The sequence below is a fragment of the Gadus macrocephalus genome, chromosome 23 (assembly GCF_031168955.1).
Source record: "Gadus macrocephalus chromosome 23, ASM3116895v1".
NCBI classification, from domain to species: Eukaryota; Metazoa; Chordata; class Actinopteri; order Gadiformes; family Gadidae; genus Gadus; species Gadus macrocephalus.
This window is the reverse complement of record NC_082404.1, coordinates 9,089,713-9,108,606: the sequence shown is the minus strand read 5'-3', so window position 1 is coordinate 9,108,606 and position 18,894 is coordinate 9,089,713. Positions and strand designations below refer to the sequence as shown.

Here is an 18,894-nt window from a genome sequence, read left to right as displayed (position 1 = left end):
AATAGAAGACTGTAGAACATAACAATAGAACATAAAAGTCGAACAAGGTCTAACATAACAATCAAACATAACAGTAGAATAGAGCAGTAGAAGATAACAGTAGAACTTGACGAGAACATGCTCAATCAAGAATCATCTTCTGGTTCTTTCAACGGGCTGATCCATAAGAATCGGCGGCTCATCTTTGGTTCGTGGAGCCCACTGCCCACCGCTCCCACACCAGGTGACCAGCTGGGGTTGTCAGGTGGTCCAGTTCAGGTCAGGTGGTCCAGTTCAGGTCAGGTGGTCCAGTTCAGGCCAGGAACCCAGCAGATGAGTATTAATGTTCTTATCATTCAGGAGTCTTTTCATTTTGTTGCTTCCAACTATTTGGATTAGACTGAAACAAAACTGGTTAGTGCAAAATGAAAAACAATTCCCAAGGAGTATCCAAATGCAATCCATTTTAAATGTTTTATTAATTTTATCCAAATATGTAGATCAATAGTACAAACTCAAACTTGATTTCTATGTGGTGGTTGTGTTCATAACTCAAAGCTCAAGGTTACAACATCGATTGATATCTATTTTACACTCTTAATGGTCATAGAAAAAACACAGGTACATTCTGAAGGTGCTGTGGTTCAAGAACCGGTCTGAGGTGGGATGGGTGATTTAAAAAGTTACTTTTAACATTGACGAAAAACGACAAAGAATTTGGTGACACTTAGAAACACAGTTCCAGTTCTTGTGATCAAATGTCACAACAGCTGTTATTATTTCCCCCGCGGCGGCGGCGGCGGCTCGCTCAAAGAAGACATCAAAGTTCTGCCCATGCTTTAATCCATCGCTACCCTGCTAACGTCTCAACGGAGCTCCACGCGGTGGCCCCCGCGCCCGGCCCGTGTCCGCCATGTTGTCCTCCACTACTGCGTGGCGGGGGTGGGGGGGGGGGGGGGGTCGGGGGTCTAGAAGTACATCCTCTCCGTGTTGAGGAACCTCAGCTTGGTCATGAAGTTGAAGTAGACGAAGGCGAGGCACACCAGCAGGTTCTTCATCAGGTAGAGCACGGGCGTGACGAAGCCGAAGAAGGCGATGAGGCCGATGCGCACAAACAGGAAGGGGAGGTCCTGCAGGGCCACGCCCAGCGCCGACAGCAGCACGCTGCGCGGCATCACCACCAGGCGCAGGCAGGACAGGAAGCTGAAGATGTAGATGGGGAACACCCAGCCCGAGTAGTAGACGGCGGGCAGGCCGGCCACGCGCACCATCTCCACCGTGTCCATCCAGAACAGGAAGCCGTCGGCGAAGACGTCGGCGCGGGCGTCGGCGGCGCACAGGAAGCGCAGCGGGCCGTTGTAGCCGTACGGCTGCGGGCGGTACACCCCCACGCCGCCGCTGCCCGCCGAGTTGGAGCTCAGACCCGACACGCTGAACGGTCGCCCGGGGCGACCGGGGGCCCCAGGCACGGTACCGTTAGCCTCCGTCCCCGGCCCGCTGGGCGCCGCTGCTCCCGCCGCGGGGGCCGCGGGGTCGGCGGGGGCCGCGGGCGGGGCCGCCGGTGCCGGCGCCGCTGCAGGAGCGGGCGGGGCGGCGGCGGCACCGGGGGTCACGGGCTCTATGTGGGTCAGCACCATGGAGGGGATCTCAGCGTCCCGCTCCACGTCGGTCGCTGGAGGGGACGGGAGAAGAAGAAGAGAGTTCAAGCAAGCCTCTAGGGCGCCGTGGACGCCCCGGAGCGAGCCACCGGATGACACGTATGCTACCTGGCATTCCACAAAACCATAAAGACAAATGGTCCATTATCTCCATATAAAGGAGGATCATTAAGAGTTCATAAAGTGAAATAACTGAACTGATTTTACACTATCCAAGACTGTCCTAGTGTGTTATCGGTCAGTTGTAGGTATTGGTTTGGTGGTTAAAGGCTTTAAGGCTAGAATTCCTTCTCATTAAAACCTCGAGATAATACTGTTGATAATACTGTTGATACAGATAGAGGAAGAATCCTAGAGAATATTGCATCTTTCAACACAGTGCAATATACAACATGGAATTTTTTTAATAACTCTGTTGCAATGGCATTCATGAAGGGCTGTGTGCAAGACACTCAAAACATTCGGCTGAATTTGATATTTAGTTTGGAGTAAATCTTAAAAAAATATATGTTTTTAAAAAATACACAGAAAAGTCCAAATGATTCAGCAGTGATTTAGAGTATTTTCTTGAAACGGACAATGCATCCCAGAGGAGTACATGGGAAGTCTGTCCACTCAGCACATGAGAAGCAAACTATGTGCTCTGAGCTTCCTGCTAACTTCCTGACGTTTTCCATCGCGGCCCCAGATCTCAACATGGGCACTACTGGAGGTTTCAGTATGGGCTAAAGAACTGGACCCGTCACCCCTCAGATAGGTATACTATACAATTAGATCAACGCATTTATCCAAAACAACGTCCAAGTGAGGCTGTAAGCAATCAATGCAAACTAACTTAATTGGAATAGCTACAAACAATTCCAAGTGCTGCAAACCAAACCACAGAAACAAAGAGACCCACTGTGTTGCCATGGCAACCTAGGGACTCACTGTGTTGCCACGGCAGCACAGAGACCCACGGCAAACCCACAGCGGCCATTCAGCACAGTTAAGGTTGAAATAAACCTGCACTGTGTGTTCTGTTGTTGCCACAGTTATAGCTATGTTATAGCATTCGAGATGACATTGCCGTCATATGGTTATTGCCATATACGATTTTCCCACTGTGGGGGGTAAAATCGGACAAAAATAAAACTGAGGACAGTCAATGGATTGACTTGTGGAAGGGCTCATGTTATTCTTGAGAAACGTTCAGATATCTTTTGAAAATAAAAGAGCGACGGTCGAAGAACAGCTGTAAGGCCCCACTGGGCCGGCAGGTGTGCGTTGGTTGTGTTGTGCGTTGGTTGTGTTGGGCCCACCCTGTCCCGTCAGCCTGCAGTAGCGTATCCTCTCCACGATGTCGATGCACACCAGCGAGAAGAGGACCAGCGACACGGGGAGCTCTGTGAACGTATCGCTCTGGATGTTGTTGTTTATCTGGACCTGGGACACACACAGACGCACACAGAAGCACAAACGTTTCAACGATAGCCACAACTAATCCAAAAACAAAGAAAAAAACACAGAAATACAATGGCGAGAGACAGACGATCGTGTGATTGTGGCTGTGATCTCAGACAAACGAACAACGATGAAGCAAAGGAATATAAATATAAACGGATGCCAACAAAGTGAGATAAAAGTAAGAATTTCTAGTTAATGGGTGTTGATATTCATCTGAACCTGGACAGACAAACAATCCTAAGAATCCATGACCACCACTGCCGGGACAAAACGTTAAACGTAGAACATTTGATATATAGATATTAAAAGACGATTTGTACCATGGTGTACCATTTTCCCTCCGATTTAATTCCTGCATACCCATGCACACACATGATACAGATCACGGGATCATGTGTAAATTTGTCAACCTTCCAAACCAAGAAGCCGAAATGTTGACCCACATCCGACGTCTGCTCTGTCTCTGGGCCTGTTGGCTCATCACAAGGTCCTTACTCAGAAGGATCAACAGGACACAGAACAAAGCTGCGCTCCGCTGAATTTATGGCTACTCTGTAAAAGCGCAGCAGATAAGCAGCGCAGAAAGTGTCACGTCGACAGCTAATAGGCCCAGCTCTGGCAGAGGACAGGACGCGGGAGACTCCCTGATGGACTCGACCACAGCGTGAACAGGAAGACGGAACCAAGCTGCTTATCTCCGGCCGATCGTCCCCCGAGAACCATCAGGTCGTTCCTCTCCTCTCATCAACACCTCGGCTGGGCACCGCCGTTTCCCACACACCGTGGTACCCGTGTTCCTAGTGGTGCCTTCAAACGGTCCACCCTTTAACAGCGGTCCAATAACATCAACGTTGAAGGTATATATATAGATGGATGGATATAGATATATATAAAAATGTATAACGATAAAGAAGAAAAAACGATTTTTACAGCCGATTCCCAGAGTCACTTTTATTTTGTTTTGTACGTACGTCAGGTCTTTAGCCTACTTCACACACCCGGAGGTTAAAGGTCAGACCAACCTGGCAGGGGTTTTACCTCTGAGCTTGCGATGAGGACAGCGAAACAGGGTAGCGTGGAGAGGACCACGTACACCAGGGCCACAGGACGCCTGTGATAAGAGACCAGAGCAGAGAGAGAGAGAGAGAGAGAGAGAGAGAGAGAGAGAGAGGAACCCGAGACCAGAGACAGAGAGAGAGACAAACAAACAGGAGACCAGGGAGAGACCAGATAGAAAGAGAGATATACGGAAGACCAGAGAGAGAGAGAGGAAAAGGAGACCAGAGAGAAAGAGGAACAGGAGCCAGAGACCAGAGACCAGAGACCAGAGAGAGAGAGAGAGAGAGAGAGAGAGAGAGAGAGAGAGAGAGAGAGAGAGAGAGAAAAGAACAGGAGACCAGAGAGAGAGAGACGAAGAGGAGACCAGACAGAGAGAGAGAGGAAGAGGAGACCAGAGAGAGAGAGAGGAAGAGAAGGCAGAGAATCATTCTGAGAATTTCTGGAAATTTGCTTAATTCATTTGACAATTCATGGAAAATCCTGGAATTTTGTCACCCTCAATTTCAGTTACCTAATGCATCAGCATTCCATTAACTGAATAGCTACTGAAATGTGACAACAATGACTAGAAATCAATTACCTAAAACTGATAACTAACTGTAGGTATTTTTTGCCATTATATATATACCTTTAGCCAATGAAGAAAATCGCCATGATAGGTTTAAATAGTTTGTGAAAAATAAAGAATAAAGTGTCAAGGAAAAGTCTTGGAGAATTGCAGAGAGCAGACCAAGAACCTGAAAGATGTTCAGGTTCCGGCCCAGCTATCTGAAAGGCTACTAGTGGCTAGCGGGGACCTTCACCTCCTCCAGGGCCCCTCGCTGGCAGCAGGACCCAGGACTGTATCCAGCTACAGGGCCCCCCCCACACACACACACCCCCCCACACACACACACACACGCACACGCACACACACACACACACACACACACTGATTTAAATAGGGACCCTAACCAACTGACTACACCCAACCTTCTATCCAACCCCATATCACAGGGGGCCTACTCCCAACACCTTATCACGTCTCAACCTTTCCCATCCTCAACGCTAAGTGCGACTCACCATTTCTTCCTCAACAGAAACTTCTTCTTCATGAACACCATGTACTTCATGGGCACCCAGACGAGCAGCGCCACCGTGGTAACGTAGGCCACCGAGGAGGCAACTATCAGCCAGTAGGCGGTGTGGCCGTCGCCCGGCGGCTGCGCGGACGTCTTCACCCGCGCCACGATGACGGCGAACCTCTGCACGATGATGAAGAGCGGCACGCATAGGCCCGCGAACTGCAGCGCTTCGCACAGCGCAAACTTCAGCACGCTCCCCGAGCCCATGCTCCCGCCAGCCTGCCGCGGGGCGATGGAGAGAAACACCGAATAAACAGTGGGAGAGAGGGTGGAGGGGTCTGCCGGGGCCTGGGATCACAGTATTGTGTAGCTCCACTAGCAGGTTCCACTGCGCCAGGCTACGGGCCTGCGCTCAGCCAAATGCTTACACTGCATATGGCTTTGTGTTGTAGGGCGGGTAGGGTGGTCACTGATGCCCCTGTGCTCCCCTCTGTCTGTACACAGGTTACGAAAACTCTTCGCCTGCTTGGGGTCAACATTCAACTCTGCCATAGCGAATAGATTTGACCCTTTGGCAGGTGGACCTTTCCACTGGCGGGTAAAGGTTAATTTTGGACCGAGGTTACTTCTATAATACCTATAATACTTCAGCTTTCATGGTGTGGTTTAGGTATTGAGGGACACATTAAAACCCTTCCATCGATAGAAATACAAAAATGCAGCAGGGGCAGCATCGCTCTTCAATGATTGGCTGCTACGGACCATCGGTATGCGTACCAAGCACCACCCCCGCCCTGCTTCGCCTACAGCACCACTTAGTGGCGACACACGGTAATGCTCCTATGACTGAACGCATGATAAACGGACTGAGGACGCTGCTGTGGTGGGCATCACAGCTCAGACAGAAATTAACAAAAGTCTCAGTAATGATTTTTCTCATGATGTACCTAGAAACTGTTTTATATAATCCAGAATCTACAGTGAAAACAATCTTCTTTTTCGCAATGAAGATAAACAAGTAGGCCTAGGCTAGAAAAAAATAAAATGTTTTCCAAATAACAAACCAGATGATCGTAAGAGCTTCCCACACACACACACACACACACACACACACACACACACACACACACACACACACACACACACACACACACACACACACACACACACACACACACACACACACACACACACACACACACACACACACACACACACACACACACACACACACACACACCACGTCCCGGGTCGGGGTAAATGTGGCGGCTGTGGTCTATATTTGGTCGGGTCTCTAGTTTACACACATTTCTCCGGGCTCCGTGTGGGACAGGGTATTTTTAGATGTTGTGACGAGGCGCCGGTTCTGCAGCTGATCCGTCCAGTTAACTCAACAGAAGCTCATTCCGATGACATACCGGTACAGCCGGATAGCTACCTACTAGATATCGGCGACATATTTTTTGAAATGATTGTTGTGGTGGATTTTTATGATTCTATTTACATTCAGACAATGACAATTTGGTGATCAATAAATGTATCTTTTCCTCATGTTCTGATAATCTAGTCTTCAAGTTCTCATGACAGTTCCTGCTAAAGAATAGGCAAATTTATGTGAGTTAAGCATTTTTCTCGTCCCTACAAAATACACACACACACACACACACACACACACACACACACACACACACACACACACACACACACACACACACACACACACACACACACACACACACACACACACACACACACACACACACACACACACACACACACACACACACAGTAACGACACCCTTCGAACTGTGAGGTAAAAGTTGTGGCGAGGGTTCAGGGGAAATCACCAGGAACCATGCGTCCCTGGTGGACGCATGGTTCTGGACGCTCAAAACAGCAAGATATCTATAAACGGCTGTATATTAATAGCTCCAAGCGAGTTGGTATCAGATCCAGTCGTTAGCAAGCGCCACCCCATCCATCACATGACATGGCTTTACTTTTTAACCCAAATAAATTCTTTCGATGTGTTTGTTGACGTGTCGGTGTATTGTAGACCTACGGGTCATTCGTCATCGTCATTAAGCGACAAGGTTCGAGTCCCGGCCGGGGCGTTCGGGCACGCTCCTCCTATAGTCCCGCGAGACAGCGAGAGAGGGGCTGCACCGTGGGTTACGACCCCCTGCGCGGCGCCCCGTCCCGTCCCAGCTGTCAGCTGCGACCGCGCACCGTTTTCGACGTGCCCGGGAACCATGGCGTCCAGCGAGGACGACGGAGCGGTGGACGAGAAGGAAACAAACAACAGGAGGAGAAACCGAGGAGCCATCGCCACCGCATGGCTCACCTTCTACAACATCGCCATGACGGCCGGGTATGTCGTGGACTATCGTGGATTAATTACTTTGGCGGTCCCGTTCCCCTCGACAAGTCCCACCGCCGCGCCGTCGCTCTGCATGAGAGAAACGACGCGTTGCTGTTTATAGTACGCTGCCGGACGGCAGAGTCCCCCCCGGACCCTTCACTGGTCACACCTCTGACCCCCCGCGACCTAAAGTGAACAGTAAACGAGTCGATTTGTGAGTGTGTCCATGTGGGTCAGGGGTACGAGGAGTCAAACTGCAGTTTTTATTTCAGCTGTACAACCGGAGGCCAGCCATTGACGCCGGCCAAGCCTCTCCAAATAGGGCGGGCTGTGCGCGCGTCACCGTCACGGCCCGATCCGCTGCCGACAGTTGCAGTGATAAGTATAGACAGCCCGCTGACACTGGAGCCCGCCCCGAAGAAAGGGAAACGCTACATTGGCACATTTTAATCGGCGCATAAATTTGATGTAGGCTACATTGTAAAACATCACACCGTTACGCACGGTGAATGCATACTGTGCGCGGGGGGAAACGCAACGTGGTGTTGGGAGACAAACAGCCGTGATCCGTTTCCCTGCATCTGAAACCCGACAATAACAATCAACAAGTAATGACACACCAAGCCGAGCCCTCTGCCGATGTCCCAGTACTGTCTGTTAAATTAAATGAACTCGTTGACTTTTAAGGTACAGGCCTACTATATATATAGGTCTATAGAGATAAAATGCAATTTGGAATGGCTGAAATGAATGAGCACCATTAAGCTACAATGGATATTACTAGTAACTTTCAACTTGAACAAGAAGAGAGCGACAGTGATCCTGTGATCCTTTTTCTGATCATGATTGATTTTCTTTTATCTGCCTAGGCCTGAGGGCATATGCAAGGCCATTATCATTACAGTTGTAGGTTATGTAGTTTCAAAGCATCTGCTGTATATTGGGACAATCTTGACATAAGTCGCTCTATACGTCAGATTATTTTGGCACAAGTAGTTTTTTAAACACAAACACATGCTGCTTCCCAAAGAATGCTATCTAAAGATCATGTCTCCTGTTTGCCAGAATATTACTAATAGTTTGTAAAGCCCTAAAGGGTGAAACCACTTCAGGGTTTAGGGGTTAGGAAGGTCAGGGGGCTAGGGTTAGCACCATAGCACAGTGTAGCACTTTAGATGGTCTTGTGTTAGGCACTGTAGCACGGGTAAGAAGCCTCAAGAGTTAGGGGTTAGGCACAATAGCACAGGGAAGCGATTTCAAGGGTTAGGCACCATAGCACGGGGAAGCGGCTTCAAGGGTTATTCGATAGGCACCATGGCCCTTAAGCACTGTACTTTATTGATCGCCCATTAAATGGCTTCAGTGTGAAGGGTGCTTTATCGATAAATCTAACCTTGACTTCAGTCAATCATCACTCAATGAGGCGACGTGTTGCTTTCCGCTTAACTTGCTTTGTGGTTCTGCAGGTGGCTGGTTCTAGCCATCACCATGATGAGGTTCTACCTCCAGAAAGGAACCCACAGGGGGCTCTACAGGAGCATAGCTAAGACACTCAAGTTCTTCCAGACCGCTGCTTTAGTTGAGGTGAGGAAATACCATTCATAATAAAAAAGCATTATAGTTTAAAACGCCTAGTCTTCCAGTACTTACAATGTCTTTGTGTCTGCTTGCAGGTGGGACACTGCGCCATTGGTGAGTTTTCAATAATGCAGTTTCTGCGAAAACATATTTATTGGAAGAGTATCGCTTCTTTCTTTAGAAGTGTATTGCATTCATTTGTGGAAATGGGTGTTCCTGTAATAAGTAGATACATGTTATTCGAAAACGAATTGTTTCCCCAACCAAAAGATTTTAATATGCTACAGTAGTAAACATGAAAATATTCTGGCTGTAGGTATTGTGAGGACGTCTGTGATTGTGACGGGGGTTCAAGTGTGCTCAAGGATCTTCATGGTTTGGTTCATCGCAAGCAGCATAAGACAGGTGAGGAGAAATTATATCTATTGTCTACATGGCTTTATATTATGAAGTATCAATTTTTTAAACTCAAGAACATGAAAACGTATGAAACAGACCAGCTGTTTTCTTGTTGCAAACTTTTATATTTATTTTTTACGCTATCTGGAAACTGTGTTCAGGTCCAGAGTGAGGAGAGTGTGATACTGTTCTTGGTGGTCTGGACGGTGACGGAGATCAGTAGATACTCCTACTACACCTTCAACCTGCTGCACCAAGTCCCTTACTTCATCAAATGGGCCAGGTGGAGTGTGTGTGTGTGGGGGAAGTGGTTCCCAACCTCCGGCTCGAGTCGCGACCCCGTTTCGGTCCACATTTTTGATGAAAATTGCAAAAATTGCAAAGAAATGGAAATGTCCTGTAAAGATCCCCCACATGATACAACTAGACCTGCCTCGTATTCATACCCCAGAAATTGCCCCAAAAAAGGTTTGGGTTTGGAACCACACAATGCCGTTGTGTGGTTAGCGTGGGAAAGTCGGCGTGTCAAATATTGCATGTCAGTTAGGGTTGGGCACGTAGATGTCATGCTGCTTGTTGACCCCTGGCATGCTTCCGACACCCACCCAGACAGAAAGTAGGGTCAAATGCGTGTGTATTAATTAGCACTGGGATGAGCATAACATTTGCGTCCACCAATCGACATACTCCAGGCAACACCTACTCCCAGCATGCACCTCTTCTGCTCCGACAACCCTTATTAAAACATAAAGGAGGAACGTCATTGAGTGACTGATTGGTCAGCTGTCTGATGGTGACTCTATCCCACATCTGAGTATGTTACGGTTGATGAACGCTTAGCTGGAAGAGGCTGATGAGATAGCAGTGTCAGTGGCTAGTGACAGGCATATCAATTTGCTAGGAGTGACAAGCTAGAGGATAGCAACGTACTAGCAGGGACTAGAGAAAGGCTAGCAAGGAGCTTGCAACGACTAGCGAGATGTTAGCAAGAGGCTACTGGAGGCATGGCATACCATTTGGAGATTAATTAATTAATTCAGTCAGGAAACCACTCAGTAGGCATGCCAGCTATCTGGGAGCCATCGCTCTGGATTGTTAGCGTTGTGGCAAACTGTTGCTATTCTCTCCACCCCCTTCTCGCCTGAGACCCAAGGGTGGGAGTAGGTGAGGACCCTTCAGCTGCTCTTGTTTTTTTAAGACCATCTGTCTTAGTCGTGGAATGCTGGCCTATAATTTCTCCTTCTGGAAAACGCTCCAGAATCTCAGCACTGTCTTGAACGTCGTTTTAAGAATGACTGGTGACCCCAACCCTGAAATAACAGCGTTATATAGATAAATCTGTACCCTAACAGACGTATCTTTATATTCACTAAAAATGATTAGTCTTCTGATAAGACTCCTATCAGACACTACATAGCTTCCTGTCAGAGCTCCAATCTCTTCAGTCTGGACTCCCTGCTGACTGGGCTCCAAACCACCTTTTAATGCACGCGCACACACACATACTCCTTAATTTCTCATAAACACACCCCTCCACACCTCATCCTCCCATGTCTATACTCACTTTGCGTGTTCAATAAGAATAATGTGGAGCAGACAAGCCTCTACCGGGACTGTATTGCACTCTTCAGGGAATAGCTAGGTTGTAGTTTTATGATGTAGTAGATCATCCAACTGGTGTGAGTCCTCGATCTAAACCCGTGCTTGGTTACCTAAACACAATCCTGTTTGACGGTCATACCCATAGCCCTATGCTAGGCTACATACATGCTGTGCTACAAACATGCAAGGCTGGTCTAAATCCAGGTAGAGACTTCACTACACTAGGAACAACACTAGGAGCAAAATTGCTAGGTCGCATCAATGATATATTAAATACACACCATACTACATTCAAGCTATAGTAAATCCGCACTAGGCTACATGTATGCTGAGCTACAAACTGGCTACATCCAGGGTCGGCAGCAGCATAAACAAACACTAGGTAGAATCATATTGGGCTACATACATGCTAGGCTACAAGCACACTATACCAATTACAATTAGGGCATTTCAAAGACGCTTTTATCCAAAGCGACTTACATCGGTTAATATATACATTGACACACCGACGGCAGTCATCCAGGCAAGGCACCAGCCAGCTCGTCAGGAGCAGTTAGGGTTAAGTGTCTTGCTGAGGGACACATCAACACTCAGCTAGGAGGAGCTGGGGATCGAACTAGCAACCTTTCGGTTACAAGACAACTGCTCAGCTAAGCTGATCCACCACACAGACCTGCTAGACAACATCGTCTTAGCTACATACATTACATGTTTTTTCCTTCACAGTACAGTAACCTATAAGGGTAGTGTTTCTCTTGGCTCCAGCTGGTGGATTAATTACTGCACGGTTCTCCTACCGAATTCCGTTGGTTCACTCCATCCAAAAACACCTCACCTCTCTTCTCCTACCTCCCTATGCTCTGTGAACACTGCTGCCAAACACCCCACCGAAGACCCCTAAGGCATATTTTTAAGTGAATTCATCACGTTGTTATCGCTAAAAGGAGGACACTGTCTCTGATCCATGCAGCCCTCCCAGTGTTGGACTCATCCCAACCCAGGGACTTGCAGATGGCCAGACTGTTGTTTCTTCACAGGTTGAGACCAAAACACCAATGATCAAACACCAGTTGGCTGGAATCCAAACACTAATGTCCAGATGTTTAGGGTACAGCCGATGCTTTACATCAAACGATCAGTTAGTCACTCTCATCTAAGAAGAACGTATACCACCTGTTCAAGACAATTCAAATGAATAGAACTGAAAAACGTGTGAGTTTCAATGCATTGTTAAAGACATTATATGATAATGTGTCATATTTTTCTCAGAAAGGCCTATTTGTAGCTTGCCGGTTAGGCCTATATTTGACATTTGCATGCTGGTAGTCTACTATTGTAACAAGTTGAATGTTTCTATGTTGGTGTTCGGGGTCTTGAATCTGTTATTATATGCGAATTACATTTTAGAAATGATGTTCTCTGCTGATACAAGTGTCATTCGATTATGGCTAATGTGGGGAAAAATATACTTCAGAAAAAGTATTTAAAGCTTGTTTAACTAAAAAGATTTTGACAAAGTATTGATGGACAAATTAGTATTGACTTACAACATGCCCGATTCAAAAAATAAGATAGCTAATACTAGCCAACTTCCAATAACTACACAGTACAATTTATATTACTACTACTACTTCCAATTGAAATTAATTACACTTCCAAAGAGCTACAAGTGTATGTTTAGATTCTTGGTAATCCTCTTGTATAAAAGTATTCCCATCTGATCTCCCCCAGGTATAGAGGTATTTCACACAGTACTAACAACAGAATCCCTGCTCTCGTTACACTACCACTACTATGATTGTGTGTTGAGGGTCCTAACACTCTTCCCTGTGCTCCAGGTATAACCTCTTCATCGTCCTGTACCCACTGGGGGTCGTGGGAGAACTGTTAACCATCTACGCCGCACTTCCTATTGTACGACGCACGGCGATGTACTCCCTTCGCCTCCCCAACAAGTACAACGTCTCCTTCGACTACTACTACTTCCTCATCATCGCCATGCTGTCCTACATCCCACGTAAGAACCGCTTTCCAGCCCGCCGTCGGTCAAACGAAGCAGCCGTCGACGTGGCCGTATTTATGACGCTTTTATCCAAAGCGACCCTAGAGTGAATTCAGATACACGTCATCATGGAGCAGGTAGGGGTTAGGAGACAACTTGCTCTAGGATGCCTAGAGTTTAGGCTGGAGAAATTGGGGGATCAAACCCTGAGCCTTTTGGTCAGGGGTCAAACAACCCTTGCCAAATCCCTATCGCCACTATAACCCTTTCTAGAGTCGCTTGTATTATGATGAACTAATAATTGATGTCTATAGAACTCGTGGAGCGCACACCTTAAAATCTTAAAATTGCCTTCTTTAAGTGGTCTATTTATGTATCTCTCCCTTGATTTAATTCAGATACTGTTCAATCTTTGTCGGCTTAACAGTATTGTAGCCAAAACATATTTTAACATTTTTTTACAGCTAATCCGGTTATTTAGCATTAGCAGTAAATCATAGTAGCGCTGAATATGACCTTCTGAGAACCTTACTGCTCGGATTCGTTATAGAATGTGTGCAAACCTTACTGTCTGTGGTTCCTCTGAGAACGGGCGTGGTCCTGACCGTGTGTGGTTCTTCTGCAGTGTTCCCTCAGCTGTTCTTCCATATGCTGCGCCAGCGAAGGAAGGTCCTGCACGGGGAGGTCATTGTTGAGAAGGACGACTAGCTGCTCACTCCCTGCTCCCCCTGCCAATGCCCTGCAGAGCCTACTCACCTCCAATACCATCTCCACCTCCACCCTGACCACAACCGTCTCAACCCTCCCCACCACCTCTACCAGCATCCCTGTCTCAATAACCACCTCTTTCACCATTCTTAACTCCTGATCCCCCACAACCTCCACCAGCTCCCCCACCAGAACAATCCTCACATACAATATCTCCATCCTCATCACCACCACCTCTCCATTATCTTCATCATCTCCACCCCGCCTTCCTGCCCATTTCGTCCCAACAGATCCAAGTTGATAAACCGAGGACATTCAGCACCACCAAGACAACAACACCACTTCTTTAACAACTACCATATCATGGAAATTTAGCAAAGAGGTACAGACCATTGGTCCCTGAAGCTCACCCCTAGACAGCACTCTGGTACCCCCAAATCGGATTACCTTCATCCCGTCGGAACAGGTACCGTATGGTGTTATTTTCCGGTTGGACACAGGATTAGAGGCTCAGAACGAGACCTCTCAATGCAGATCTACAAATCCTGGTGATCTCAAGAGCTCACCTATCACTGGACACCTGTTACGTCCCAGGAAAAAAGTCATGACCCTCGCACCACACCTTCAGTCAGCTCTTCTCAAACCACATCTTAGGCCGCATTCACCCTGTACACGTCCGTTAACAGATCTCATTGACTTTGCATGGGGCGCACTCGAAATGCATTGTGGGTCAATCCGTTCCGTCAGCTCCGTTGCCTGCGTCAAAAAGTTGAGAAATGTTTAACTTTTCAGGCAGCAACAGACCCGTCGGCCAATCAGATCGCGTTACCCATACGTCAGACACGCCCTCCGTCATCGGTCGGTGGACGTGCACAGTGTGAACGCAGCATAAGGTCACCACACAGCCTCAATGAAAACCCTTCTCAGCTTCAATCACATCACAGATGTGGTGTCACTCCTGACATATCTTCAGTCAACCCCCCTCACATCACCGCTTCAGTCACCACCCCTCACATCACAGCTTCAGTCACCACCCCTCACATCACAGCTTCAGTCACCACCCCTCACATCACAGCTTCAGTCACCACCCCTCACATCACAGCTTCAGTCACCACCCCTCACATCACAGCTTCAGTCACCACCCCTCACATCACAGCTTCAGTCACCACCCCTCACATCACAGCTTCAGTCAGCACCCCTCACATCACAGCTTCAGTCAACACCCCTAACAACAAATCTCTGGCCGCTGAGAAGCAGAAGGAAGTGGTAAATGAAGTAAATGGAGAAGAGCCTGTAGACTAGACACTAACCTTACCCTGTCATTTCCATTTGGCAAACATGTTTTTTTTAAGTGTTGTCAATGGAGTTATTTTATACATATTACGGCAACAAGTACTAGACATAAACCATTGAAAATATGAGACGACGGTGGGTCTATTTTAATAAAGAAACTGAAATTTTACACCGACGTATGGAAGAGGCTGCTTTTTTGTGGCTGTTCGGTCACTTTACTAGGGAGCGATCTGAAATTACAAATGCAGTTAATAATGCACAGGTTTTATTTCGTAAAAATACCGTTATTTATTTTTCACATATCACTTAGTCTGTAGAGGAGCAGCAAGTTAAGAGGATTTGTTGAAAAAATGCCGTCCAAAGAAGGGCAACGTACAAGCTGCTACCAACTCTTACCTTCTCTTTGTGTTAATGTTTACCTCATCAAAATGAGCACATCAATGAGTAGAGACCTGCAGTCCGAAAGCACGTGATGCAGAATGTGAGACAGTCGTAGCGGTTAGATTATTCGTGCTCACAGTCTTCATTGGACGTCGTGTTGCTGGTCTGCAGTAGCTAGTTCCCAACACTAGAGGTGCTATAGAAACATCACTGTCTTCTTCTGTGCAGCTGAAAGAGCGTGACTTTAATCTGAGTCTACGTAAAGATGGAAAACAGCATGTGAGTGAGAGTTGATTGGCCTTAGAAATGTTGACCCAAAAGTTGGCGGGAAGAAGCAGCCTTGAAGGCGTGGTATGCTAATAATGTGAGCAACAATACAGGAGAAAAAGAATATGTGAATAACATTGCAACTTTTCAACAATAAAAATGTGAATCCATTCGTATGCGCCCATGAATAAATCAAATCCAACAATACCTTTGAGTGCATTCTGTGATAGACCTGGCGATGACCAGCTTGACTGAAGAGAAAGTGTTACGCTTCGCCTGATGGCATTTCAATATTAAAACACTCACTGGAAAAAAGATGTTGACGCAACATGTTTGGTTTGTGTTGTTTTTGTCTTTATTGGTGCAGTTTGTGTTATGGCTTGTGTTGTTTGTTTTTTAGTTTGGTCTCTGAGGTTCGTTTCAGTCTTTATGAGACGGTGGGAAATCCTGGAACACACTTCCTGTGTAGATACAGGAAGTGCATGGCCACATATTAAACAAATCAATGAGCTGGAAAAAATCTGTCTTTGGTTTAATCTCCAAATCTATCTCTTGCCATTTGATGTGCAAATACTATCATAATAATCGCTTCATCCCACAGCTTAAGTTCTGCTTACCAAAAGTGGCCCACTGGGTAGTAAATATTAGTTATTTTATATTATAAATGATTAAAATGATTTAGTCAGACATTCATGTGGTTAACATAACGAGAACTTGCAAAGAACGGCGAGATGAGGGTTTCTCAGAAATTATCCATAATCACACTTTTCATTGTCGTAACATGATCATTTTTCTGTGTAAGGAACAATTAAGTCTCTTTGGCTGTATAGGCATCATATAAAAAAATGCATAATGAAATATACATTCATATATTCAGGTGTACATGGAATAAAGCAATATAAAAAACGCTTTTACAGGTCATCATAAAAAAAATATCCATATAAATCCTTCTCTTGTATCGGATCAGGGGTCGTAGGTCGGAGTTTCCGCAGGACAGCAGTGGAGCAGTGGTTTGGCGTCATACTGAGTCCCAAACCAAAATTGTCCTTCTTCTGACTCCGTACGAGCTGTCCATGCGGCAAGCCAGTGGGCCGCCAACAGCTAACCACTAACCAAGTCATTTTTACTGCTCTTTCAGAGCGACGATCCTGGGGATCCTGCTGAGGAAGAAGACAGGAAGTTGGATGAGAAAAACATGGCCGACATGGAGGTCACACAAACCTTCTCAGCACGATACAACAGTTTATCAAGCGGAAAGAAGACAAAGAAATAGACATGGCCGCTGAATGAAAACCAAAGCATTCTAACCAGACAGAAAGAGAGAGCTACATGCTAACAACAGTGACACGGAGCTCATCAGGGGACTATATGCTATTATTGGACGAAGAGGGACACCTACAGCTCTCCATGGGCTTCTCACAGATGTAGTTCATAAGGTCTTCACAGTAGAAGTCGTTCCATAAACCGTCGTTGAGGATCCCAGCGCAGTCCTCCCCTTCATTTTGGACGTCGCTCCAGTTGTCAGGCTGGTCTTGCTTCCACATCCTACAGGACATCAGCAGGGGGCGGTAAAGCTTCAACATTAACTACTGGGGTCACAACGTCTGCAGAAGTCAACGGGTTTAAAGGGCCCCTATTTTACCACCAGGTGTTTGTGTGATTCGCCATTGCAAGCCATTAAAAGGTCTGCCCTGCCCTGTGAGAAAGCGAAATCATGTGTCACAGCGAAGGGCAGATTTTTAAATGGATCGTAGTGGTGAAACAAACACCTGGTGGTAAATTAGTGGCTCTTTAAAGCTGACGTGAAGCTTGGTTCTTTCCAAGAGACAGCCATGACCACCTGGTTGTGCAGCCCTTGCGGAGGCTGCTAATATGCCCCTAACTATAGGGGGCTAACGGTGGTCCGATGCAAAAAGATCCGCCACCATGGGAAAAGTAATTCTCAGTGGGCAAAGTAATTCTCGTAATACAAGGCCAAATCATTTCTTCTGTGTGGGGTTAGGATCTCAGTGGGTAGTTCCTCCCCATATTATGTCGTTTGAGGAGTCACATGCGACAGTTTTATTTCATTAAAAAGCTGAGCGTGTGAATTTGTTTTGGCCATAGACTGCTACTTCAAGGCGGCCATTCACCTTGCCGTTAAGTCCCGCCCTCAATGTGCCAAAGATGGATCGCTTCTGCTGCTGGTTGCAAAACACTCGAGCAATGACGGCGCTCGTAAAGTGAAATCTACGACTTCATAACGATCTTCATGTGTACACCAGTTGGTGACATCAGGGACACTACATCCATCATTTTTACAGTCTATGGTTCAGTCCCGTTATAATATGGGATTTCTTTAAAATTATGATGGTTTATTATTTATTACAAGGGTAAACAGGGATAAGTAGAGGGGCTGACCTCAGTGTTTTGGTTAGCTGGAGGTTGGATGTATTCAGTTTAGTAAAATAAATGAATTTAAGTGAATTCTATTTCGAATATATAATAAACGGCAGAATATAATTAATAAACACAGATCCAGTCTCAAAACCCCACATTATACAACATCCCCTTACCCTGATCCCTCTAAGGTGCAAGGAACAACTCCCCCAAACCCAAGGGGAGGAAGCAACCTTGTGGCCGATATTTGTAAACTCACGTGAAGCTTGGTCGCTTCCCGTCCAGCCAGTACCAGACACTCTCCTGCAGGCGGTCCGTCAGACCCATCCAGAAGTACCCCTTCCCGATCATCTGCTCCCTCAGCCATCTCTGAGCAGGCAAACACACCCAGGATCACGTTCATAACAATCATTATTCCTCAATGCAATCCTCCGGCGCTTTTTCGACACCCTCAAAGAGCTTTGCATGCTGTGGTCCTCCTCTGTAAAGGACAGTATGCCCCAGAATGCTCACCCCACACTGGCTGTCACAGTGGAGAGGTGAGGAATGAATCCAACCAATTAGAGGCTGGGGGATGATTAGGAAGCCATGTTGGTAGAAGAGCTAGGTTTAGAATTAGCCAGGGACACCGGGGCGTGGCCCCCCTACTCCTGTGACGAATGCCATCTCGGGTGAACGTCTCATCCGAAAGACGGAACACATTTTGCAGGAACTTTT

General features: G+C 46.8%; 3 protein-coding genes and 1 long non-coding RNA gene across 6 annotated transcripts in view; 1 reads left to right on the top strand and 3 right to left on the bottom strand.

The window, feature by feature from the left end:
• Positions 1-439: 439 nt before the first annotated feature.
• LOC132452106 (transmembrane protein 236-like) lies at positions 440-7,222 on the bottom strand. The gene is made up of 4 exons (XM_060044494.1): positions 5,205-7,222; positions 4,122-4,194; positions 2,939-3,062; positions 440-1,651 (listed from the first exon to the last, which is right to left on the bottom strand). Exons 1-4 carry the CDS (start codon positions 5,471-5,473, stop codon positions 948-950), a joined length of 1,170 nt encoding a protein of 389 aa, XP_059900477.1. The 5' UTR covers positions 5,474-7,222; the 3' UTR covers positions 440-947.
• A 96-nt stretch (positions 7,223-7,318) lies between these two features.
• hacd1 (3-hydroxyacyl-CoA dehydratase 1) lies at positions 7,319-15,319 on the top strand. Its single transcript, XM_060044495.1, has 7 exons — positions 7,319-7,577; positions 9,035-9,152; positions 9,242-9,260; positions 9,463-9,551; positions 9,707-9,828; positions 12,986-13,164; positions 13,775-15,319. The coding sequence occupies exons 1-7, from the start codon at positions 7,459-7,461 to the stop codon at positions 13,855-13,857; spliced, it is 729 nt and encodes a 242-aa protein (XP_059900478.1). The 5' UTR covers positions 7,319-7,458; the 3' UTR covers positions 13,858-15,319.
• LOC132452108 (uncharacterized) lies at positions 8,849-13,841 on the bottom strand. The gene is made up of 2 exons (XR_009524240.1): positions 13,718-13,841; positions 8,849-9,283 (listed from the first exon to the last, which is right to left on the bottom strand). It is a non-coding gene; the product is annotated as an uncharacterized LOC132452108 (long non-coding RNA).
• Positions 15,320-15,456: 137 nt separating the features above from the next.
• The window catches only part of LOC132452105 (collectin-12-like), a 29,254-nt gene continuing 25,816 nt past the window's right edge, over positions 15,457-18,894 (bottom strand). For 2 of the 3 annotated variants that reach the window (XM_060044492.1, XM_060044490.1), the window contains exons 8-10: positions 18,437-18,546; positions 17,198-17,343; positions 15,457-16,958 (exon numbers count right to left, since the gene is read on the bottom strand). In XM_060044492.1, coding sequence (XP_059900475.1) covers positions 16,933-16,958; positions 17,198-17,343; positions 18,437-18,546 — 282 coding nt within the window. In that variant the 3' untranslated portion in view covers positions 15,457-16,932. The remainder of the gene's footprint in view (positions 16,959-17,197; positions 17,344-18,436; positions 18,547-18,894) is intronic. The other variant, XM_060044491.1, reaches the window with a different exon arrangement.